Source organism: Equus asinus, chromosome 5 (assembly GCF_041296235.1).
Source record: "Equus asinus isolate D_3611 breed Donkey chromosome 5, EquAss-T2T_v2, whole genome shotgun sequence".
Lineage (NCBI taxonomy): Eukaryota > Metazoa > Chordata > Mammalia > Perissodactyla > Equidae > Equus > Equus asinus.
The window spans coordinates 102,989,048-103,012,937 of record NC_091794.1 but is presented as its reverse complement, the minus strand read 5'-3'; the positions used below and the strand labels follow the sequence as shown (position 1 = coordinate 103,012,937).

Genomic DNA, 23,890 nt, shown 5'->3' with positions numbered 1-23,890 from the left:
AAGGAAGGTGGCCCCGCGGCTGTGGGGTTGGTGCTCACAGACCCTGCAGACACAAGAAGAGGCAGGCAAAGTCTGGACACGGCCTTGAGGCAGAACTTGAACGTTTGCATCTTCCAGGGTGTCAACCAGGGGGACTGGTCACTGTGATCACAGAGAAGCTAGAGTTGTACTCGTGGGGGTCGGTGCTCACTGATTTTGTGGCGGTAAATTCCACTGTCCATTTTGCTTGTCTAGTTTCTGAAGGAAGAATGATAGCTTGGAGTGCTTAGCACATAGCAGATGGCTTTTAAATTTGTGGGGATGCTGGGCACCCAGAAAACAGTCCTTGACAGAAGCAGTTTATCAGGATTCTTTTTCAGTTGCAAGGGCTAGAAAACACGACTGCAAACGGCTTAAGAATATATTGGCTCATGTAACTGAAAAGTCTAGGGGTAGATCCTAGCTTCAGGTATGGTGTGATCCAGGGCAGCAGTATTATCTGAATCCAGTCTTCGTCTTGTTGGCACCCGGCTCTCGGTGGCAGGATGGCCGCCAGCATCTCCAGCCTCCATCCTCATGGCCATCATTAAAGAGAGTGGCTCTTAGTCCAGACACTGACTCTGACAGGACTGACTTGGGTCACGTGCCCCCCTCCTGAACCAATCACAGTGGCCAGAAGGATTCAGTGCTCTGATCGGCTGGACTGTGTCACATTTCCACCCGTGAACCACAGGCCCTGAGAGTGGGTGGCTCCCCAAAGGGAAGTGGAGGAGCTTTCTCAAAAAGGTGAGAGGCATAGCTGTCAGGGGGGCAGAAAGATCCCAATCAAGGCGGGGATGTGAGAAACTTTGAAAAGATAGGATGAGCCAGCATCCCAGAGGAAGCAGTGGCTTTGAGGCTCAGCTTGATGCGTGTGCTGAGATTCCTCATCGTACCGAGAGGGCATCCCAGGACAGCGCCGTCAGCCCACCCGACGCAATGAACTGGCCCCAGCTCATGGCTTCTAATCCCCAGTGGAGAATGTGTTCAGCGAGGACCGGAGGAGGCAGTGGCCAGCCCCTTCGTCGCCCGTCCCTCTTGCTCAGCAAGCAGGTGGGAGTGGGCTCCTCCAGGCCACCAGGCAGGTCTGGGCTCGGGACTTTGGGACTGGGCAGTCATTGCTGCCACTGCCCATCAAGGACTCAGCTGCCATGCGAGGGCCTGCCTCCCCCACCCCAGCCAGATGGCACAGTTGGAGGTTCACCTTTCTCCTGGAGCTAGAATCATCTGCTGAGTGATTTCTGCAGACCGTGGAGGACCGCAGGGTTCCTCCTGGCTGTCAGTCTTGTGGCAGCATCAAGCCACGGGCTTAGAAAGCCTGCCTGAGGATGTCCTTTCTTGGCTCGCAGTGCGGGGGACACAGGAAGCAAGGACCTTTTTTTTTTTTTTTGAGGAAGAGTAGCCCTGAGCTAACATCTGCTGCCAATCCTCCTCTTTTTGCTGAGGAAGACTGGCCCTGAGCTAACATCCGTGCCCATCTTCCTCTCTTTTATATGTGAGATGCCTGCCATAGCATGGCTTGACTAGCGGTGCCATGTCCACACTGGGATCCGAACTGGCGAACCCCGGGCCGCTGAAGCGGAACGTGCGAACTTAACCGCTGGGCCGGCCTGGAAGCGAGGACCTTGCGTGACCAACTGGCATATTGTAGGGATGAGGCCAAGCCGCCCACAGGGACCACCTTCTGCAGCCCCCATCCTCGGGTTTAGTTCTCCTTGAGAATTGGGGAACTGCGTGCTGGAGGTTTGCAATTCCTCCACATCCCCGGGGCGTCTCTGCTTTTGAGCCTCTGACTGGCGTGCTTCCAGGGTGGGGGTCCTGTCTCCATTGCTGGTGCCTGGCACATGATCGTCGCTCAGTCAGTGCTGGGTGAGGGGTGATGAAAGGATGCGGACCCCTGTCCCTGGAGAGAACCAAATTTCCAGGGGATGGAGCTGGGTGGGCAGCACCCACCCCTGGTTCTCTCGTGGGAACCGGGGGCCCCAGGAGCAAGATGGTGGAAGAGGATTAGCCAGGCCATCGAGCCCACGGCAGGGCTGGCTAAAAGGTATGTTCAAGGGCCCAGCTGCACTGGCACAGCCTCTGCAGGAAAGACGGATTAGACTGCGTCTCAAGGAAAAACAATTACTGTGAAATGTGAGAAAAAGACCAAGCTGTGTCACCTGGGTACCTGCGATGCCTGCCCCCATGCCCTGTTGTGAGAATTCCCAGGTGGGCCTTGGTAGTTACTGGGGAGCGGCCTTCGGGGGAATACTGTTGAGTGGCTGGGTGTTCTTTGAGAATCTCCTGGTGTTTGGTGAGTGCTGTATGACATCCTGGGCGCCTCCAACACGGTGTCAGGATCATGTGAGTCCCAGCTCTTGTCTGCCTGCTGCCGGGCCTGTTCTGACCTAGTGGGTCTGTCTCCACGTGTAATGGGGGCTGGGGGCAGGGACCGGAGAGACTGCATGGTGAACGGGGACAGAGATGGTCCAAGAGGGCTGTATCCGGCTCCTCACTCAGGGACCAGGCCGGAGCGGGGCGCCCAGGCTGGGCCTGAGGGGCCGACCAAGCAGAAGGATGTGATGCCAAGGCTCGCCTTGCCTGTCCCGAGGCCCAGGGTGGCCAGCAGAGGCACACCCCCAAGGCCGCTCTTCCCGGCTCCAGTTCCCAGATTTCTGTCTCCACAGGCAAGCTGTTAGGTTGAAGACCAGCCTGGATGTCTTCCCCTGGGGCAGCTCTGGTCATTGACAGAGCCGTGAGGACCCTTCGGGGCTGGGGCTGAACCAAGGAACGCATTGCTGCTGTGCTCCCGCGGCCCTGGGCTGTCCGAATCCAGCGCCCACAGCCCTGCTGGGATGTTGGGTCGGCTTAGCCATGAGGCTGAGGTTCTGCAACCTCAGGCCTTCCGGGCTGGGGAAAGGATGCCAACGGCGTAACTATCCCAAGGGAGCTTGAAGGCTCCCTGTGCAGCTGTGGGCCCAAGAGGGGGCACGAGGCCTTCGCCTGCCTGGCGGGGCAGGCTTGGCCCAAACCCAGTAATAACACTAAGAGTAGCCATCCCGGCAGCAGCAGCATCTTCTGAGCATTCGCAGCCTGCCCGGCACTGCTGGACCTGCGGGTGGCTCCAGAGCCGTGCAGACCTGGGCTCGCCCCACAGTCCCCAGTGTCTCTGACCACAGCCCTGCATGGGTGCCGTGAGCATCCAGGGAGCTGAAGCCTGTCACCCGCCGTGTGGCATCCAGCACCAATGGCACTGCCATCAACCATGGTCTCTGTGAGAAAGGGGGTTGGACGGGATGGTGTGGTTCAGCAGAGCATTGTGCCATCTGAAAGTGACCTCAGTTGGCCTGGGGCCGGTGTGGGACGGTCCTCTGGCCGTTCAGTTTCTCTCCCACGGGGTGTGTGTAGCTCAAGTGGACACTGTTGTTTCCTGGGCAGGCAGGCCCCGCGTTGGGATGGGAGGTCGTCCACAAGGCCGTCCAGACTGGCTTTGGGGTTGGACCCAGCTCCCCTTCCCCTGAGGCCTGTTGGAGGGGTCAGTGGGCTCTGTACCTGGATTTGGGGGGAGGGCCCTATAAAAGTGAGTTTTTAATGGAAAACCTGAAATATGTTACGGCTGTATTTATATTTTTTTCTTGAGTGTAATCTACATATGGTGAAATGCACAGGTCTTCACTGACTTTGAGCTCGGTGAGTTTTGACAGATGTGTGCTATGCTTGGCTGTTTATCAAGGTGACCACCCATGATGGGCAGCCCGGGACAGTCACTTCTGGCCTGGATCTCTGACCTCACAGGGCCTGGCCTCCACGCAGAGTCCCCAGGGTCCTCCGCCTTCCCTCACTCCCCAGGCCAGGGAACTCAGCCTTCTCTGCCATTTATTCCACCCCTCCTGGCTGGGAGGCCCACGGGTCAGGCCTCTGTGGTTATGGAGGCCGTGGCCTTGCCTCGGAACATGAGGGAGGTTTGCCCTTTTCTGTAATAATGATTATGAAGGGCTGCATTTGACCTTTATCTAGAATCTTCCGGAATGTTTCCACTTAGATGATTGCTTTGTTTAATTTTTACTACGGGCCTGGGAGACTGATCTTGGCTCCATTTTCAGATAAACTCAGAGGGCACTTGTCCAAAGGTCCTATAGCTGGGAAGCGGGGGAGCCAGGTCTGAGCCCAGGCTGGGTGACCTCAGACACACCCGTCCTCTCTGCCCTGGCGTCGCAGTCGGCACTGTTCTTGCATGCCTGCCGAGCGCCCGGCGCTGGGTGTCAGGTGTGAATGGAACAGAGCACCTGCCCTGGTGGAACAGACGGGCTGGCTCCACGGCCACGTCCTTCCCCAGAAGCTGCAGGGGCCTGTGCCCTGGTGGAAGCTTCACTGTGACCCAGCTCCACACGGGAAACGAGAGTAAGCTCGCACCCTCTGGGGGCACGCCAGCCCCCACCGCCATCCCCTGCCATCCACAAGGAGCCTGCGGGGACCCTGCGCTCCTCGGTGTCACCCCCACGCTTTGTGGCCCCCTCCTCCTGCAGGGTCATACAGGCCGGGAGTTAAAGCCGTGGGCACCCGGATCAAGACCGCCCGGTTCAAACGCTGGCTCTGCTCTTTCCTCTGTGACCTTGGTCAGGTCACCTGACTCCTGTGCCTCGACTTCCCCTCTGTAAAACGGGGGTGGTGATAATAGGACCTGCTTCATGGGGTTCCCGTGAGGGTTAAACTGGTTAAGGTGCGTAAAATGCTTACCGCAGAGGCTGGAGCGCACACTGCGTGCCCAGCAAGTGTGGGTAAAGGGGCAGTTGTCCTTGCGATGCCCAGGAATTATAACGTTACTGTTCTGTAGACTTTGGCTCGGGACGGCTGGACGGAGAAACCCACAGGTCGCTGGGAGACCTTAGCGTCTCTGGCTCCCATGGGCGCTTCTTGGGTGGAGCCCGACAGTCACGGAAAGTTTCGTCCCTTCTCTTCTTCCTCTCCCGCCCCAAACCTGTGAGCTCACAGAAATGAAGCCTGGAAAAGGCTTGTCACAAACGGGGGGCTCTTCCCCAGGGCCAGGGGCAGTCGCCTCCCTTCTGCACTGTGTTGATCCCCCACTGTCTCCTCCTCCTCCTCTCCCTCCTCCCCCTCCTCCTCCTCCTCCTCCTCCTCCCACTCACTGAGCCAGCCACGGGACAGACCCGCAGGGCTGCTGGCCCTTAGCCCTCTGAACTCAGTCTGAGCCTGTAGTGCAGGCTGTGGTAGTTTGGTTCTGGTGAGCTGGTAAATCAGAAGGCAAGGGCTCTTCTGTGCCAGGCAGCCCTGCCCAGCCGGTGCAGCTCCAGGTCTTGGTGCTGATACAGGGCTGAGCCATTCTGTTCAGGCCCCAGGCTCTGTTCTCCTTGCTTGGTGTGTTTTTCCCTTGTACAGGTATGCCTCCTTGTTACAAGGTGGCTGCTGCAGCTCCAGCCACAAGTCCACTTTCCAGGCAAGAAGGCAGGGAAGGAACAAAGCCCTTTTCTTGAAGGACAGTCCTCCCCAGGGACCGTTTCCTACACCTCACCAGCCACAACTGGGTCACAGGGACAGCCCTAGCTGCGAGGGAGACTGGGAAATGGCATATTTTAAATGCCCGGTACTCACTGCTCTCCAAAACCAAAGATCTGCTAGAGAAAGGCAAGGTCTACCCCAGTGCCCTTCGCCACCTCCGTGGGTATGCCACACCCCCTCGCCCTTGGGAAGAGGCCCCTGGGGGCTTCCCCTGCATGTCCTGCCTGCCTATAGGTAAGGCTGCCCCCAGGGCGGCACCATTGGTAACGGCAGCTTCCCTGGGGCAGGAGAGCCGCCGTCTCCCTGGCAACGCAGCAACGCTTCCTTCCGGCTGCCATGGGCAGAGAGTGCTGCTGCGTGTGCGGCATGTTTGGCACCAGCCCTTTGCCACGTCCCGCCCCCTGCCCCTGGGTCTGAGGCACTGTGGTTGCCCAGTGCTGGCAGAAAGGTACACAATTGAATATTCCTTTTCTGTCCTTGGGCCGGGGCCGGATGGTTTCCAGAACCGTCCTCCCTCAGCGGCTCTCCCGCCGGCGTGTCTGTGGGCCTGCGCTGCTCCCGCTGCTTAACCAGGACCCCTTTCTTCCTCCATCTCCTGTGCTCTAGACCAGCACGTGCAGCGATGGGCGTGGTCTCTGCGCCCTGGAAACGTGGCGACTGCAGCTGAGGAACTGAGCTGTTCATTTTAATTAATTTGCACCTTGGTAGCCACGTGGGACTAGTGGCTGCCTGACTGAGCAGGGCAGACTAGAGCAAGGAACACTGTTTCCACCAAGGGGAGAAATGATGATCGATAGTGTTCATCTAGATTCATAGAGAGGGGGGCCCCTCTAAGGTCACTGATATTATGAAGGCCCAGAGATGGACAGTGACTTGCCCAGGATCACACAGCAAGGTAGCAACCGCTCTGCGCCAGACACCCAAGTCTTCTAACTCCAGAGTCATCGTTGTTTCTGAGGAATGTGGTCGCCGCTCCCAGGGAAGGAGTTGTGGGTGTGATGGCACATAGGTGGAGCCCAGTGTGCTGAGCCCTTAAAGTGCATCACACCTGTGTCTCATTCTCTTCACCCCCATTTGACAGGTGAGGCAGCTGAGGCCCGGGGAGGGGCAGTGCCTGCCACGGTCCCAGAGCCGTGAGTGCCCTGCAGTCCTGGGAGGCTCTGTGATGGCACTTCCAGGGCTGTCCCGCACTCTGCCCCTGGGGGCTCAGGGTGCGCGTGATCTGGGCTTGCACCCCCTCACCCCGGGGCAGCGCAATGAGTGACTGGGACAAGCTGCTCTCTTTCCGTGGAATTGTTTTTCCAGCCTGGCCTCCTGAGACTTGGCTTCTGCAGGTTGCTGCACCTGCTGGCCCGCCCTTTTGCTTGTTCCCGGCCTGACTCGAGGGGCGGGGCCTACGTCAGCTGCCCTGCCCGGAAAATCCACCTTTGCTGTGCGGTTAGCCTGGGAGGAGGGCGCTGGCCCAAGAGGGGGTGCAGAGGAGGCCAGGACTCTCCCCTGCCGTCCCCACCCTCCTTTCAGGGGCCCTGGCAGAGCCCTCTCTCATGACTGCCCCCTTTCATCGTGCCAGGATCCCCGTGGCATGGGAGCAGGGTCACTGCATAGAACACAGCCCGCCCTATTAAATTTGCATTTCAGATACGCAACATAAATTTTTAGTGTAAGTATGTCCCATGTGATATTTAGGATATACTTATGCTAAAAGTCATTTGTTGTTTATCTGAAATTCAAATTTAACTGTGCATCTCGGGGTGGGGGGTTGTTTGTTTTGCTAAATCGGGCAACCCTAAATGGGTGGCATTGTTCGCTTACATGACAGCTGAGACCCAGAGAAATGATGGGGTTTGCTCAAGGTCACAACAAGGCCTGACCAGGACTGGATTTGAAGCCAGGTCTCGTGGAATCCTCTGCCGTCTACATAGACAAAGTAAACAACCTCGGTGGCCCTCAGGGCAGTTTGAGGAAGCCCAGCAGTCACTCCCCTAAAAAAAATCAAACAAAAACAAACCTGTCTTTTCTACTGCGTGGTAAGATAAATATAAATGGGAATGTATGCCTGAAACTGATAGGATAATGTTTGTCAAACATAACTTTGTAGATATAGTATACATATATCTATAAAATATATATAATTATAATTCAGTAATTAAAAAAATACATATATATGGAGATATCTTAGCAGTCACTCACACCTTAGTGTGAAATCGACTTTTGGTGACAGTTGAGTGGGAACAGGTCCTGGCAGGATGGGCAAATGGGGCAAGTTGGTTAAGGAGGGTACTTCAGTCTGTCTGGGCCGCTGTTACAAAAATTCCGTAGAGCAGGTGGCTTATAAACAAGAGAAATTTGTATCTCGTGGTTCTGGAGGCTGGAAAGTCCAAGATCCAGGCTCTGGCCGGTTTGCGTCTGGCGAGGACCCCCTTCCTGTTTCATAGACGGCTGTCTTGTCCTGTGTTCTCACACGGTGGAGGGGCAAGGGAGCTCTCTGGGGTCTCCTTCATAAGGGCGCTAACCTCCTTCGTGAGGGCTCCGCCTTCCTGACCTCATCACCTCCCACAGGCCCCACCTCCAGATACCATCACATTGGGGGTTAGGTTTCAACATATGAATTGGGTGGAGACACAAATGTTTAGTCTAGGGCAGGGAGCAAGGATGAAAATTCCAGAGTTTTGAGTACTGCTGGAGAGGACAAGCCAGGGCTGGGGGCATGGAGGGGTAGCCAGGGTTCAGACCTTTTATAATCTGACCCCACTGTGCCTCCCCAGCCTTCCTCCTGCTCTTGCTCACCTCATACCCATTCACTGATCACCCAGGGACCTCTGGCTTCCCAGCTTCCTTGTCTTTGCTCGTGCTGTCCCTTCTGCTCTCTGCCCACCCCCCCGCACCCCGTCTTCCAGGACCGTCTCACATGTCCCAGTGCCCCCAGCAGAGCAGAGGCAACCTCTCCTGTGAGTCAGGCTTACTTGTGTGCTGCTGCTCCTCACTGGAGGCTCCCCGAGGCCAAGGGTGTTCCCTGCGCCTTTCTGGCCTCCCAGCGCTGAGCCTGCAGCGTGGGCAGCCCGCAGATGTTTGCCTGGGGTGGGAGGGGGCACAAAGTAAACCTCCTGCTCGGCAGTTTTGCTGAGAAGCTTGGACAGTTCCCAGCCTGCCCTGGAGTCTATCCGTGTTGGAGCAGCCAGGTGCTCCCTTGCAGACCAGCTGCCTCCATGCTCCCAGGTGTGGGACCTGGGAGTGCCAGCTGAGGGCGGGAACTGTCTGTGATGTTTGCCCCGAGTCCCCAGCACCTGCAGTGGCGTCTGGCATGGGGCAGGTGCCCGTAAGCTCTTGTTGGGTGGGTGGATGGGGGAAGCGGGTCATTCAACTGTGATGTGCCGTCATGTGCTGTTCCAGGCCCTTGGGGGCCCACCGTGAACAAGATGGAGCAGGATGCCCAGGCCTGCTCTCTCCGGGAGCTGCGCCCACTGGGCACGCAGACCGGAAACAAGTGGGCCTCCCACGTTAATGAGGGATTTGTTCAGCTTGTCCGCAGTGCTGTCACATTGGACCCCCCGTCCCCTGTGGCCTGAGGTGTCAGAGGGGCCGATGAGGCCACTGGGGTGGGCAGCCGGGAAGGGTTCCAGTGTGGGAGTCAGGAGATGTGCTCTGCGTTTAGGGCCCGCAGGCTCCTGTGGGGAGACTGGACTCGGGTTGAGGAGGAGCTGGAGGCAGGGAGGCCTCCCCTCGCACGGGTGTGGCTGGACCCAGTGGACGAGGCAACAGGGGCCGGAGTCGATGCCACTGTGTCCCAAGGGCTCTGGTGGGGGAGGAACAGCCCAGCCTCGAGCCCTCTCCTCGGCTCCCCAGCAGCCTGCTCCCTGCCCCCCAGGTCTGGCTCGGCCTCGAGGCCCCGGATCCCTGAGGTGTGCAGGTGGTACCATTTGGGGCATGCAGGGCACTGACAGAGGGTGAGGCACCTAGAGAAATGGCAGCCACCACCTGCCCAGTATTGAGCACCTCCTGTGTACACTGAGCGCCTCCTGTGGACCAGGCGCCTGCGAGGAGGCCTCCCTCCTGCGTCTCATTGGGACCTCACAACATGAGGAGGTTTGGACCCATTTTACAGATGGGGCGTCTGAGGCTCAGAGGGGAAGGGACTTGCTCAGGACCTCACGCCTGGTCAGTGAGGGAGCTGGCCCCGATCCCCAGTGACTGAAAGCTGTGTGTGCCCCTCAAGAGAGGACTGCACCGCAACCTGGTAGCGTGTGAGACGGGACGGACGGGGAGAGGAGGCCCCTCTGAGGGGGTGGCGGGGCGTGTCACAGTGAGGATGCACGGGGAAAGGGTGTTCCAGGTGGAGGTCCTGAAGCTGGGAAGCGCCCGGCCTGTTGTAGGGAGAGCCCCTGGGTGGCGGGAGGGAGGGAGGGGGGAGGGAGTGATGCATGAGCTTAGTGATGGAGGCGGAGGCCAGCCCCCAGCAGGCCGCTTGCATGAATATTTCAGAGTCTCCTTCAGTCGTGGAGGGGAGCATACCGGACGGGTGGGCGCTGTCCTGCAGGTTCTTGTAGCCGCAGAGGTGCAGGCAGCTGAGTGCGGCCGCTACTCACCACCCCCAGGTGGGCAGACCGGGGCCCGGCGGCGTGCTGGTCGGCCTGCAGGCCTGCGCTGGCGGACGGGTCCTCTGTGACCAGGTTCACCTTCTGGGTTCCACCCCAGGTGCCCCAGGGCCTGAGGGCCGCTGCCCTCTCCTGGGCCTCATCCCAGGCACCCGTGTGTCTTGGTTGGGTTTCAGTGCCCCCGAAGCCTCTGCCCCTGGGGTCGCCATTGTGACTGCCCATTAGCTCCGTCCTCCTTCACATCAGCAGTGAGTGCCCGAGTCCCATCTCTGCCCGAGGGCCGTGTGTGTCATGACACGTGGAGAGCGCCTTTTTAGGGCCGTCTCGCGAGAGTCCGTCCGACTGCTTGCTCAGGCTCTGGGGTCGTCCAGGTCTGGGTTCAAATCCCAGCTCTGCCGCCCACGAATGTTAGGACCTCGTGGAGCCGCTTCATCTCTCCGAGCCCCGGCTTCCTCATCTGCACACGGGGTGGACGGTGTCTGCCCGGGAGGCTCGGAGGGTGAAGTGATGCGATGCCCTTGGAGCGCCCTGCGTGCGGCTGCTCGTGGCTGGAACGCCGCTCCCGCCAGCTCTGCTTTCTCCCGCTTCTTCCCGCCTTTTTGGAGAGGGAGACCATTGGCTGTTGGAGTGGACACTCTGGGAGCAGTGACAGCAGCCATAGACCTCTAGAGGATGGGAGGGGGGTCTGCAGGCCAGGGCTCTTTGGAATAAGGTCGTGGCTTTGGGGGGTTTTCTTCCCGAAAGGCCCTGAGTGCAGAGCACACAGGAGAAGCTGGGGCACCTTCAAAGAGTCCCCCGCAAATGTGAGCGAGCGCAAGCCAGCATCCCCATCCGCTAACCGTGTGCCCTTCTCCCCTAGTGCTCCTGCGGGAGGAAGTGTCTCGGCTCCAGGAGGAAGTCCACCTTCTCCGGCAGATGAAGGAGATGCTGACCAAGGACCTGGAGGAGTCGCAGGGCGGCAAGTCCTCTGAGGTCCTCTCGGCCACCGAGCTCAGGGTGCAGCTGGCCCAGAAGGAGCAGGAGCTAGCCAGAGCCAAAGAAGCCTTGCAGGGTGAGTGAGCAGTCGGCGGTGCCTTGCCTCCCTGGCCTGGGCCGCTGGGCGGGTGTGGAGCCACGACCCCGCCTCTGCAGGGGAGTGGCGTGGACACGAGGCTCTCCCAGGGCCAAGACCCCTACTGAAGCTACCCGGTCCCTTTTTTGGAAGCAATTTTGTGTCTCCCAGGGCTGAGTATAGGTGTCATGCCCTCCTCCCGTGCGGCCACCACGTGTTCTCCATCATGGCTGGTGGTGGGGAACCTCCCTCCAAGGTGTGAACAGCAGGTGGGCATCTTTGCTGGTCCGGGGTGCTGACTCAGCACCTGGGTCTCCGCCCTCCCAGTCCCAAATGACTCGGGGTCCTTTGGCGCCTCCCCTCACGGGACAGCATGGACGTGCTGCATTCAGGACACGTCCGACCCACTTCACTCCCGCTCACTCTTCTCATATTGGTCCAGAGGAGAAGGGCAGCGTCCAGCCCCGGGCGGGCAGGGGCTGGGAGAGAACGTGGTGTCAGGGCCCAGGAGGTCTCTTCCCAAGATGGACCACGGACCCGGAACCGCCATGCGGCCAACATGTCTGTGGCCACAAACCACTTTAGGAAGCTAGGAAACCAGTGGGCCCACGTGTGCAGCCTGCTCTCCTGACAGCTGGCCTGGGGCTCCAGCCACGGACGTACCCCCTCTCTAGGGCCCTCCTGCCACACTCGGTGGGGCTAGGGAGAAGGGTTGGCAGCCAGCCCCTAACAGGGACTGGAGAACTGGAGGAATACCAGGGGAGAAAATGGCCTTTAGGTTCTGCCGCCCCTTGTGTCTTTGATTCTCCTGGGGAAAAAAGGCAATAAAACTTGGCAGCCTGCTTCCACTTACCGTCTACTAGGATGATAAATACTCTTTAGAAACTTCGTTTTGAGGGCAAAGCAGGTGTATGGCTTGGATTTCAGGTTGCTCTTCAAAGAAGCTCCCAAACGGAGTGGCCCGGAGAACCCGATGTTTCTTTCCTGTGCCCAACTCAGGGAGCACTGCCGGCTGGCAGGTGTCTCTGCTCCCCTCATCCCAGAGAGACCCGGCAAAGAGCCGAAACCCGGGCCAGGGATCCCCTTGGGCAGAGTGGGCCGTGCTGGGGCCATGTCGAGCTCCAGGTCTCACGGACGGGGAGGGGGAGTGGGTTTTGTGGCCAGTTAGTGGGCTCCAGCAGAGCCTTTCCCTGACCGGAGGTGTGGCGTGAGCATACGGCTGAGCAGGCCAGCACCCGCCACCGTCCCCCAGGAAGCTGGGGAAACGTCGCTGCAGGCGAGCCCTCGGCACCATTAGGGGTTCTTCTCGGCAATGCGTGTTACTCTCAAAGGCAGGGGCACCTTTTCTGCTGGGGTTTTGTCTTCGGGGGGCCACTCCGGCAGTTTCTGGAGGTCTCTTCGGGTCGCTGTGGGCAGGTGCTGTGTGTTAGGATCCAGCCGACATGGCGTGGTTGGGAAGTCGTGCCGAGTGCGCCCGCTTTCTCTCTGCAATCATCCAGCGTCTAGGCAGATCTGTGCCAGCCGCCCTCCACTCCCAGCTTCCCAGGGCCTGTGACATCCCTTCCCCTTCTCAGGACAGAGACCCGGGTCCCAGGAACCTCCCACGAGGAAGTGCCGCTGGGCCCGGCTGTGCACGCGGATGCCCTTTGGTCTCGCTGAGCTTTATGGTCCCGCGGAGAGTGGGGACTGTCTCGGGAGGCAGCCAAACGCCATCTCAGCCACCTGTGCCGGGACTTATTCTGGGACCTGCGTCCCGTGCCCTTAGCCAGGGAAAGAATTCTCCCTGTATTCGCCCATCTGGACCTGTGAGGGGAGAATGCTCGCTCAGCCGTTCCTGCGCCTGAAGGACTGGGCAGGGGCGTGAGCAGAGCCCCAGCTCGTGGCACCGCAGCCCTCCCGCTCCAAACCTCTGTTTCCCGATCCGAGCGAGGGACAGTGATGGTGAACTCAATGAGGGGACGTCCTAACTGTGCTCTAAGATGTCTCGTCATCACCAGAGGTCTTCCCGGGGACCCGGAGATCCGCCTGATGAGGCGGCTCCTTTGTGGGAACGATAACCTCATCGACAAGGACTTGTCCGTATCCAGTAAAGGAGAGCTGTGTGGAGCACCAGCTGTGTCAGCACTGTTGTAAGCACGTGATCTGCCATTCACCCCAATCCTGTTAGGAGGTACTACCCCCTTTCGCAAATGGAGACGCCTGAGGGAGATTCAGAGAGGTTAAGTAATTTGGCCAAGGTTACAGAGCTAACTAGCACCAGAGTCGGAAACTTTTTCTACTGTGCCAGCACACCTCATCTTGCCTCTGGGGATGAAGTCAACCTGGAAGAGAGAGACTGGAGGCCATCGTAGCTCAGTAATGGGGACAGCAGACTCTGGAGTCAGATCTGGACTTGAATCCCAGCTCTACCACTTACTAGCTGTGTGACCTTAGGCAAATTCCTTAACGTCTCTGAACCATAGTTCCCGCTGTCCAGCCGTAGTTCCCTGGCTGAGGGTAACGGTAACAATACTTGTTTTTCTTATAATTGGGTCTGATGATAGTAGCTGTTTCAGAGGGTTGTCCTAAGGATTAAATGAGATGTGAAGTGCTTGGCCCAGTGCCTCAGACCATTAGTGCAAATCCTTAGTGATTATCAGATGAGAGGGGGCTTGGCAGACCTCCTGGGATCTGCTTGGAGATGTTGGTCTCCTGGTTCCCATTAGGGTGGCCCAGGCCTTAGACCCCCCCGAGCTCATCCAAGCTCAAGGTGGCAGTGTTCCTGAAAAGCCGTGAAGTGGGCCCCATCAGCCGCCCCGAGCATGCTGCCTGGCATCCTAGAGTCATAATAAGATGCTTCCTCCCCAGCCACAGCATGTGCTGCACAAATCGCAGACAGATGTGGGCAGAAGGAGGCTGGGGCGCAAAAGGGGATTTACATGCTCCTATGAGTGAGCGGCAGATGCTGGGTGACACTTGCTAACGGCCGGTGTCCCTGTGATGGGAAAACAAGGAGCCTCCCAAAGACTCCCACTCAGGCAGGTCCCCACCCACCCACCCCCAGCTTCAGTCTGGGTTTGGATGAGACAGGAGTTTTCTAGCACATAAGAGGATTAGGAACGCAAGCAAACCCCCAAAGCATCAGCCTGTGGTTCCAACCTCCAAGCGACGAAAAGAATCGGGTTTGGGGAGAACAGGGTTTCGAAGCCTCTTTGGTTTCTTTGGGGATGAGTCTGGGAATATTCTGTTTAGGATTTGGTCTCGCCGTGAGTTTAAAGCCAGAAGCCCTGGATGATTGTTTAGGAAAGAATGGTGTCATTGTGTATGTACCCTAGAGCCCCTGCCTGTCCCAAGCCCTACACGGGGGGAGCTTGTGGCCTGTGGGACCCTTTGGGGTGTCTGTTGATTTCCCCAGGCCCCCTCAGTGTCATTGATTTCTCTGTGAATCAAGGCATTACGGAAAGGAGGAGAATGAAAATTTGCTTCTTCCCTTTTTTAATCGCTTAGTGGCATGTCGAGTGTGTTGAGCATTTTCCCACAACAATAAATACTCTCCGAAAACATAATTTTTAATGACTACTTAATGTTCAACCAAATGGAGGCACCATAATTTATTTAGCCACTTCCCTGTTATTGGACATTTAAGTTGTTTCCACGTTTTTCTGTTCGTTTTTGCCGTTACGTAACACCACACTAAAGATCCGTGTGTGTGAATCTGTTTCTTTTCTTAGGACAGCATTTCTCACACTTTCTGGTCTCCAGACCAATTTCCATTTCCAAAATTGAGGACGCCAAAGAGCTTTTGTTTACATGGTTTAGATCTACTGGTATTTACTGTTTTAGCAATTAAAACTGAAAACAGGTCTAAATCTTCAATAATTTCTTGTCAAATAACAGTAATAAACCCATTTCCTGTTGCCATAAACAAAATTATTTTTTAATGAAAGACAACTGTATTTTTCCAAACAAGAAGGTCTGAGTGAGAAGAGGAGCATCATTTTACATTTTTGCAAAGCCTGTTTAACGTCTGACTCTGTAGAAGACTGCCGCATCCTCAGACCTGCCCTGAGATTCAGTCTGGCCGCTGTGATTTGCTGTTCTGATTTTTGTGATTTGTGATTCTGGCATCACTCATGTATGTAGTTGGACAAGAGAGGAGTGTGGTAATTGCCTTATTAGATAATTGTGGGTGCTTTTCTTTGGTGCCATACAAAACTCAGCAAATGGTAGTTTCTTAGACGTTTGCTGCAGTGTGGAATCTGAAACTTTATCTAGTGAAGCTGTGAGCTCTGTTAGGACGGACGAAGCCATTGGTCTCACTGGGGCTTTGAATGGAATTGCGCTCACACATGATTTTTTTAACATCTAACGTTGATCCCCCGGAAAATACTGGCTCACTGAATGACGCGGATCTTTCCAGTATTGACGTAGGTCATTATCCAATGTCAAAAAGTCACGTTTGTTAACGTCACTACCAGTGTCATCAGAAAAGTCTTTAAGTCTTGAGAAGCTGTTAAAGTCATAGTGGCAGATCAAGTTTGCCAAAATTCTGATTTTTGCTTGAAAGCTCAAGGTTTTGTTTTTCTTTTTAAAGATGGGCACCTGAGCTAACATCTGTTGTCAAACTTTTTTTCGTCTTCTTTTTCTCCCGAAAGCCCCCCAGTACATAGTTGTAGATAACTAGTTGCGAGTACCTCTGGTTGTCCTATGTGGGATGCCGCCTCAGGATGGCCCAGTGAGTGGTGCCATGTCCACGCCCAGGATGCAAACCGCCGAAACCCTGGGCCGCTGAAGCAGAGTGCACAAACTTAACCACTCGGCCACGGGGCCAGCCCCAAAAGCTCAAGTTTTATCATTGGCAAAAATCTGGTCAGTTGTTTTCCGAGAGGTGACAGGCTCACTTAATTCATTTGTGGACTTAGTTCAGTAGTTTGCCGGATCCTGTAGTAAGTGTATTAGTCACTGTTTTTTTCAGATATAAATACTCTTCTATGAAAAAATGGCTAGTTCAGCTGGCAACTCAGACAGTTACTCACTCAGATGTTTTCCCTCGACACAGCCATTGTGCTTTGTTATGCAGCAAAAGAGCTTTAAGATTTCATTTTGTTCCTTCTTCTTGCCAAAGACCCCCAGAACACAGTTGTATATCTTAGTTGTGGGTCCTTCCAGTTGTGGCATGTGGGACGCTGCCTCAGCATGGCCTGGTGAGCAGTGCCATGTCCGCGCCCAGGATTCGAACCGGTGAAACCCTGGGCTGCCGAAGTGGAGCACGCGAACTTAACCACTCGGCCATGGGGCAGCCCCCACAAGAGCTTTAAATGTACTTTCATTTTATTACAAGGCGTGTACTTGGGGGTCAGGCTTTAATAAAATTAACAATTTTTGCTGCTTCAGCAAGGACGTTCTTAAGTAAACCTGTCCCCCTTGTTTTCAACTGCGAGTGCACAGCGTGAAGAACATGATGAATGCTAACACAGTTTGATGCCACTGCCGTGGTTTCTGCGAAGATGCCAGCATTTTATCCAGCGTTGCTTTTGCATCAACAGTGCTAGTGCTAACACAGTAAAAAAAAAGGCGAATAGCATCGTAGTGTTGTTATGCAAATAGTTTTCCTCATGGACCCCCAAAAGGATATCGGGGTGGTGGTGGTGACAGCTAGCATTGTAGAGCACTCTTCTATGCCACACACTGTAGCTCATTTAATGCTCACAACAAGCCCAGGAGATGGCTGTGAATGTGCTGGGATTCACACGACAGCATGTGCGTAGAGCCGAGCTTGGACTTCAGCAGGCGGCTCTGGAGCCCTCGGGGCTGCTGGCAGGGACAGAGAGGGTGTTCCTACAGGAGCAACAGCTTGAGCACGGGCACGGAGACCAGCCTGTGTGAGGGGGTGGGAGGGGAAAGTTCACATCAAGGCTTTGCAGTGGGGGGCTGGTGGGAGACGATCATGGTCATGACCCTGAGGTCAACCTCAGGGACTACACCCAGAAGGTCATAGAGTTTTGAGCAGGCAGAGGCAGTGTGAGAAGCGGGGTGTTTTAGGATGTCCCCGTTTCCCTTTCCCGCCCTCGCCCTGCCTTTGCAGCCTCATCTCCTTCCAGCCCGTGGACGTCCATGTGGTTATGTACACATGGTTCCCGGATGTGCCCAGCCATCGTCCCCTTGTCTCCCCTCTGGGTCTCTGCATTTGCTCTTCTTTCTCCCCCCGCCTCCTGATGGTCACTCGTCCTCCGAGTCCTGGTTCAGGCTCCACTTCCTCTAGGAACCTTCCTGGACCTTCTCCGCCTGATAGTTCAGGGCCTGTGGTTGGTAGAATCGTGCCCCCTCCTGCCCGCTCCAGATGTCTACATCCTAGTTCCTGGAGTGTGTTTAGTAGGTGACATGGCAAAGGGGAATTAAGGTGGCTAATGGGATGTCCTTGAGATGGGGGCTTGTCCTGTGGGTGCAGCGTAATCACAAGGGTCCTTCAGAGCAGAAGAGGCCGCAGTGGAGTCAGAGGCAGAGAAGGTGACGTGACGACAGAACAGAGGCTGGAGGTTCAGTGTGGAGACTCGGCCGCCATGCTGGCTTTGAAGATGGAGGAAGGGGCTGTGATCCAAGGAACGTGCATGGCCTCTAGAAGCTGGGAAGGCAAGGACTCAGAGTTCCCCCAGAGCCTGCAGAAGGAGCACAGCCCTGCCCACACCTTGATTTTAGGCTCCTGACACCTATTTCCTACTTCTGACTTCCAAGACTATAAGAGAATAAATTTGCATTGTGTGTGTGGTTTTTTTTTTTTTGAGAAAGGTTAGCCCTGAGCTAACATCTGCCAATCCTCCTCTTTTTGCTGAGGAAGACTGGCCCTGAGCTAACATCTGTGCCCATCTTCCTCTACTCTGTATGTGGGACGCCTACCACAGCATGGCTTTTGCCAAGTGCTGCCATGTCCGCACCCGGGATCCGAACTGGTGAGCCCCGGGCCGCCGAAGCGGAATGTGTGCACTTACCGCTGCACCACCAGGCCAGCCCCTAAATTTGTATTGTTTCAAGCTGCTCCATTTGTGGTAGTTTGTTACGGCAGGAGTAGGAAACTCACGAGAGCCTCTCATGTGCTTCGCAGCCCTCGATGCTGACCTCCCTCGGTACTCAGCACGCAGCAGGAGACATCTGTTTCCTCTTGGGCTGTCCCCAGCCCCAGCACAGAACTGGCCTCCTCAGCTGGACAAAGCAGATGATTGTTGAGCGTGGGGGAGAAGAAACACCGCCCAGGTGTCCTCTCTCTAGCAGAGGGAATAAGGTCTGTTGGGACCTCTTTCCAGCCTCAGACTGAGTCACCTGCCATGGACCAAGCTGCTGGGAGGAACTGCGCTTTATTATTTCATTTGCTCGTTCAACAAATGGTCCCTGAAAACTTCCCCACGCTAGGACCCATGCCCGTGGCTCAGAGAATTCAGAGGCAAATAGGCCCCAGGCCCTGACCTGCCTGGAACGCACAGCGCACTCGGTGCAGGCCGACGGAATGATGTTTTTACGTGGCCAGACAGGCCTGCAGATAAGCATCTATGCCACAGACATTCCTGCTCTGAAGAATTCTAGGCTGCAGACACTCTCTGAGGCCTTGGGCAGGAGGGGCCGCCAGTGTCCTTACTTTCCCAGCAGGTGCAGCCATGCCCCAGCTATCTGCGAGTGTCACCTGGCCTGCAGACAGTGGGGTAGGAGGTGGCCCAAGTGGCTGTGGAATCGAATGCCATGTCGTCGATGCTGGGAGGACTCTGCCCACCTCTTCCTTGCACACACATCCTTGTGTCCACAGTGCCGTGTGGGTTTGAAAAGCTACTTAACGTTTCCTGTTTCCTTTCCCCCAGCCGCACTGCATTCTTTGTCTCATTCCTTCCATCAGGTGTGTTCATCTGGGCAGCTAATTGCCCTGCGTTGATCTGGGTGTTCCTCTCCAGTAAGTCATACATGTGAGGGCACGACCGTGTCTTAGGCCATCTAGCGCGATGGCCCTCGGGGCTGCTGCAGGGGGCCCACCCAGAGCCAGCCACTCTGTCCCACAGCCCTGATGCAGAAGACTCTTACTGGCAAAGCTTAGGGTTCAGTGGAAGCTTCCGGAAAGTTTCAACTCTACCAGTGGAACGTCTTCCTGATATCCTACTGACTGCTTTTAAATATTGTGAGGGGACCCCCCCCACAAAGGCCTCCTAGACTCTAAATTTGATCCAGGTGAAAGTAATTTATGGTCAGGTGGAAGAAGTACCCAGAACCTCTGCTGTCCTGTTGCCGCTCTCGGCTGGGCCATGTGTCTCCAGCAGGTTAGCTGCTTGCCATGGCCCTGGATTCCCATAAAGGGCATGCGTCCTAATGCACAAGTGCTTTTTTCCCTTTAACAATGAATATTTCCTTTGAGAGTAGTTTGAGATTTACGCAAGCATTGCAGAGTCCCTGTGTCAGCATCTTACATACGTGGTACATGGCATAAGGCCTTTCAAGCCACCTCTTGCATCATCTTTGCTGATGTCTCATCGGCCAGAGCAAGTCACTTCACCAGGCCCAGTGTCATGTGGGTGGGGGCTCCGGGAGGCTGTGGCCACAGGGAGGTGGGGCCATTGGCAGCCATTACTATGGATCCACTGCACAGAGCATTTTATTTATTTGTTAAAATTTTGTGTGTGTGTGAGGAAAATTTACCCTGAACTAACATCCATTGCCAACTTCCTCTTTTTTTGCTGAGGAAGATTCGCTCTGAGTTAACATCTGTGCCAATCTTCCTCTACTTTGTGTGTGGGACGCCTCCACAGCATGGCTGATGAGTGAAGTAGGTCCATGCCCGGGATCCAAACCCACAAACTGGGCCCGCCGAATCACAGCGTGGGGAGCTTTAACCGCTCAGCCACAGGGCCGGCCCTGGAGAGCATTTTGAGTAGAATTGTTTCCAGAGTCTGTCCAAGAGTCTGGGGTTCTGTTGACTGATCATCAACACGTTGCAGCCACCTTGTCCCCTTTGACTCCAGCTTGTTATTGGGTTTTGTACCTGAGTGACTGATGTCCCCGCTCCTCGTCCTCGTCTGGGATTTGTCACACTGAGCCCCGACTCTCTGCGTGGGAAAGGCAGCCCGTCCAGTCCCCTCGTCCCAGGCCCCGTGACGCCCTTCCCGCCTGCCCAGGCCAGAGTCCCCTCCTCACGTTTGCAAACAGCTGCCCTCCGGCTTCTCCTTCAACACTCTGAGTCCGATTCTCAGTAGATCCCATGATGTATTAATGTTGTAATCGTGGAACTCTTGCATTTATCTTGAGAAAATTCAAAAGACTGGTTTGTTTGAAAATATACAGACACGCCCTTGGACTCACCCCCAGCGTACCGGGACCCGGCTCCCCTCCCTGTTGAGAAAGGACCTGTCAACTCCATTTTGTCTTTGGGACGACTGAGGGGTGAGCACGAGGCAGCTCGATTCTGAGTGGTGATCACTTCAGCCGACCTTTATTTAGCCCTCGGCACGGGCCCACCACCCTCTGGGCTGCATTGCCTGCGGGAGCCCATCCATCCTCCTGACAAGCCTTGTTAGGTGGATGGTGTTTGTTAGCCTCAGTTTCCCTGTCTACAAAGTGGGGATGGGAGGGCTTGGGGGTTTTGTCTCAGGTCTCCTGGTTGTAGGTTTTGGAGCCAAGACGTGACCCCCAGTTTGGCTTCCAGACCTCGGCTTTGGCCGGTGCTTCTTTGACTCCCAGGCCTTAGGGGAGTCCTGGCGCCAGAGAGGGAGTGAGGTGGTGAAGGAGCGGATCTGCGTTTGGAAGCACAGTGTTGCTGGGTGTCGCTCAGGCCCCTGGAGGCCCCGGCACGTGTGGATTCATTCCCAGCCTTCGCTCTGGAAGTTGTCCCAGGGAATAAAGGCTTCAGGGTGGGTCTCCCGGTCGCACGAGCCGCCAGCCTCTCCTCCCACCCCCCCTCTTTCCCTCTGCAGTTTGGTGGACACACTTCAGCCCTGGGAAATGCCAGTGGGCTCGGCGGCTGCAGACGCCAGATTTAAGGTGCAAGCAAGGGCTGCAGGCCTTGAACCTCTGCTTTTAATTAATCTGCACCTCCCTCCCAGGAGGGGTCAGAGATTGATCTGGCCGAAAGAGGAGAATAGAGCGCGGGGAGAGAAAAGCCAGGCTCTCGAGCTGCTGTCAAAAGGCCGTTATTGCCCGAGACCCCATTAAATCCTATTGGGAGCCACAGTGGGTCCTTGAGCCCATCCCGTCGTGATGGGTCAAGACATGGCCCTGAACCTGGGGCAGGAAAATGGAAGCCACACTGGCCTCCCTCCTGGGAGGGGAGCTCTGGCGTGAGGTGGGGGGTCCTCCTCAGAGGCGGTGTGGATGCCCACACTCCAGGGCGGCCGTGCTCGGCTGGGGCGAGCCCTGGCCCACAGTGCCTATGGACGCAGGGTCAAGTCGGATGGGGCTCGACCGTGACTGCTCAGCCCTGATCGGCTCCGCAGGAGATGCTGTCCTGGCCTCAGGCAGGTGCGTGGGGTGAGCGTCCTTCCTGGAAGAGCTGCCCAGGCTGGTGACCGGTCAGGAGAGGAGGCATCTCTGGGGGCCTGGAGTGAATCACGTGCTGGGGGGTGGGGAGCAAGCCTTACCCAGGACCTCTGGGGCCGGCCCTGTGCTGAGCCCTCCACACATCTCATCTGCATGTTATGTTCAGAACAAGCCAACAATGTAGGTGGAGTCAGCCTGACTTGACAGTTGAGGAAACTGAGGCTCTGAGAAGGTCGTACACCCTGCCGCTCTGTGTTTGAATTTTAAGTCCCAAGCCTCACAAGGCACCAGTGTTAGTTTTTGATCAGTAGAAATCTCTTCAGCGTTAATAAAGTCTTATCCAGAACCCTCACTTATTCATTCACCAAACACTTGTTGAGGTCTTACTATTTGCCAGGCATTGTTCTGGTCCCTTAGGATCTATCTGTGAGAAAAAAGACAAGAGATCTGTTTCTCGCGGGGCTTACGTTTGAGAAGGGTATGCCAGTTCCTACTGCTGTGTAACGAACTGTCCCCACGTCTCAGTGCCATTTTTCTTACGGCTCCTGATTCTGTGTCAGGGACTTGGCAGGGCCTGGCTGGGCGCTTCTTCCATTCCGCGTGGTGTCGGCGGCGGCCCCGCAGTGCTGTTCCACGGGGGATCCCAAGATGGCCTCCCTCACACGTCCCATGCCTTGGGGGATGCCTGGGCTCAGCTGGGACCGGCAGCCACAGCACCCATTGGTGGCCCCTCCAGCGCAAAGTCAGACGTCCTACATGGAGGCTCAGGGCTCCCACAGAGGGTTCCAGGAAACCCAGGTGCCAGCTGCAGGCTTCTCATGGCCTGGCCTCAGACGTCCCTTAGCGTCACTTCTGCCACATTCTGTCGGTGACAGGCCTGCCACAGGGCCAGGCAGACTCCACGCTATGAAAAGCTTGTGGGGTGGGAGATACCACTCTGTCTATCTTTGCAAAAATACCATCTGCCCCAGAGGGGAGGGAGAAGCCGACAGTGAACACGGCGGAAATGAAACCGTCTGCGTTGGGAGATGGTAATACCGCGGGAACGTAGACATTTTCCACTGGGCAGGATGTGACCAGCCTCTCCACTCCCGGGTCTTTACTCACCTGGGAAATAGACACCCAAGAAAGGCTTGTACAAGGGGCCGTGGCAGCTTTACGTGGAACAGCCCGCGTGTCCATCAACAGATGAGTGATATACAGACTGGACGTCCGACCGCGGATCCTCCTCAGCTGTAAGGCGGCAGACTTGATACACCAACATGGGGGGCTCGAGGTGATGACACTGAGGGACAGAGTGCAGAGAGAACTGCATCCCTTGTGATTGCATTGAGCTGCAACCCTAGAAAACGAAAACGGATCTGCAGGGTCAGAAAGATGAGTGGTTGCCTGGGGTGGGGGAGGGGGTGGGAGCACAGTTTCCCAGGGGAGAGGAGACGTTTGGGGTGATGGCTGCGTTTGCTATCTTGATCGTGGTGATGGGTGTTCAGGTGTGTGCTCATGTCAGACCATAGCAAATGGCGGCACTTGAAACACATGCAGTTTATGATGTCATTTTTAATCAATGAAGCTGTTTTTAAAAGTGGGTGAGTGGTTTAGGAGCTGTGAGGCTGGGGCGTTTTGGGGTGGGGAGCGTTTCAGCACCCCGCAGGCCACATCACTCAGCTTTGTCTCCCTGCCCTGCGTGCTGGCCTCAGTGGGTCTCAGGGGACCCAGCCCCTGGTGGGCAGAGTCCTCAAGGCCAGGCTGGCATGCTGGCCAGCGGCGGGGACGTGGCAGACGAGAAGACTGCAGGGCCCCGTCCTATCGGGGTCCCAGTGCCCCTGGTTTCTGGGGTCACATTCCAGGAACAGCTAGAGCCCAGAGAGTTCTGGAGCTGCATGTGCTGTGGCCTGGACTTCCAGCCCAGCTCCTTAAATAGCTCTGACTGTGTGGACAGGCCTTCGTGCCCGGGGCCTGATGTGGTGGCAGCAAAGGACCAGAGGCATTTTTTGGCACTGAGCTAAAAACTCAGAACAGTTTAGAAAGGAACATTCTGATTCAGCCCGGGGCCAGGTACTCTGGTAGAGAAATGGTGGAGGTTAAAACCCAATGGCTCCATAATATTTTTAAAAATAACATTTATATTTAATGTACATATAATTAACATGATGAGATATGTATATTTATTGAATTTTTTATGGGCCAGGAATGCATGGGCTGTAATTCCTATGAATTGTCCCAGATAATCCTCCCCATTTTCCCGATG

General features: G+C 56.0%; 1 protein-coding gene across 6 annotated transcripts in view; it reads left to right on the top strand.

Annotated features, from left to right (window-relative positions):
- The window catches only part of KAZN (kazrin, periplakin interacting protein), a 1,021,370-nt gene that overhangs the window by 895,805 nt on the left and 101,675 nt on the right, over positions 1-23,890 (top strand). For all 6 annotated transcript variants that reach the window (XM_044769729.2, XM_044769730.2, XM_070511012.1 and 3 more), the window contains one exon: positions 10,969-11,160. In XM_044769729.2, the coding sequence (XP_044625664.1) occupies positions 10,969-11,160 (192 nt within the window). The remainder of the gene's footprint in view (positions 1-10,968; positions 11,161-23,890) is intronic.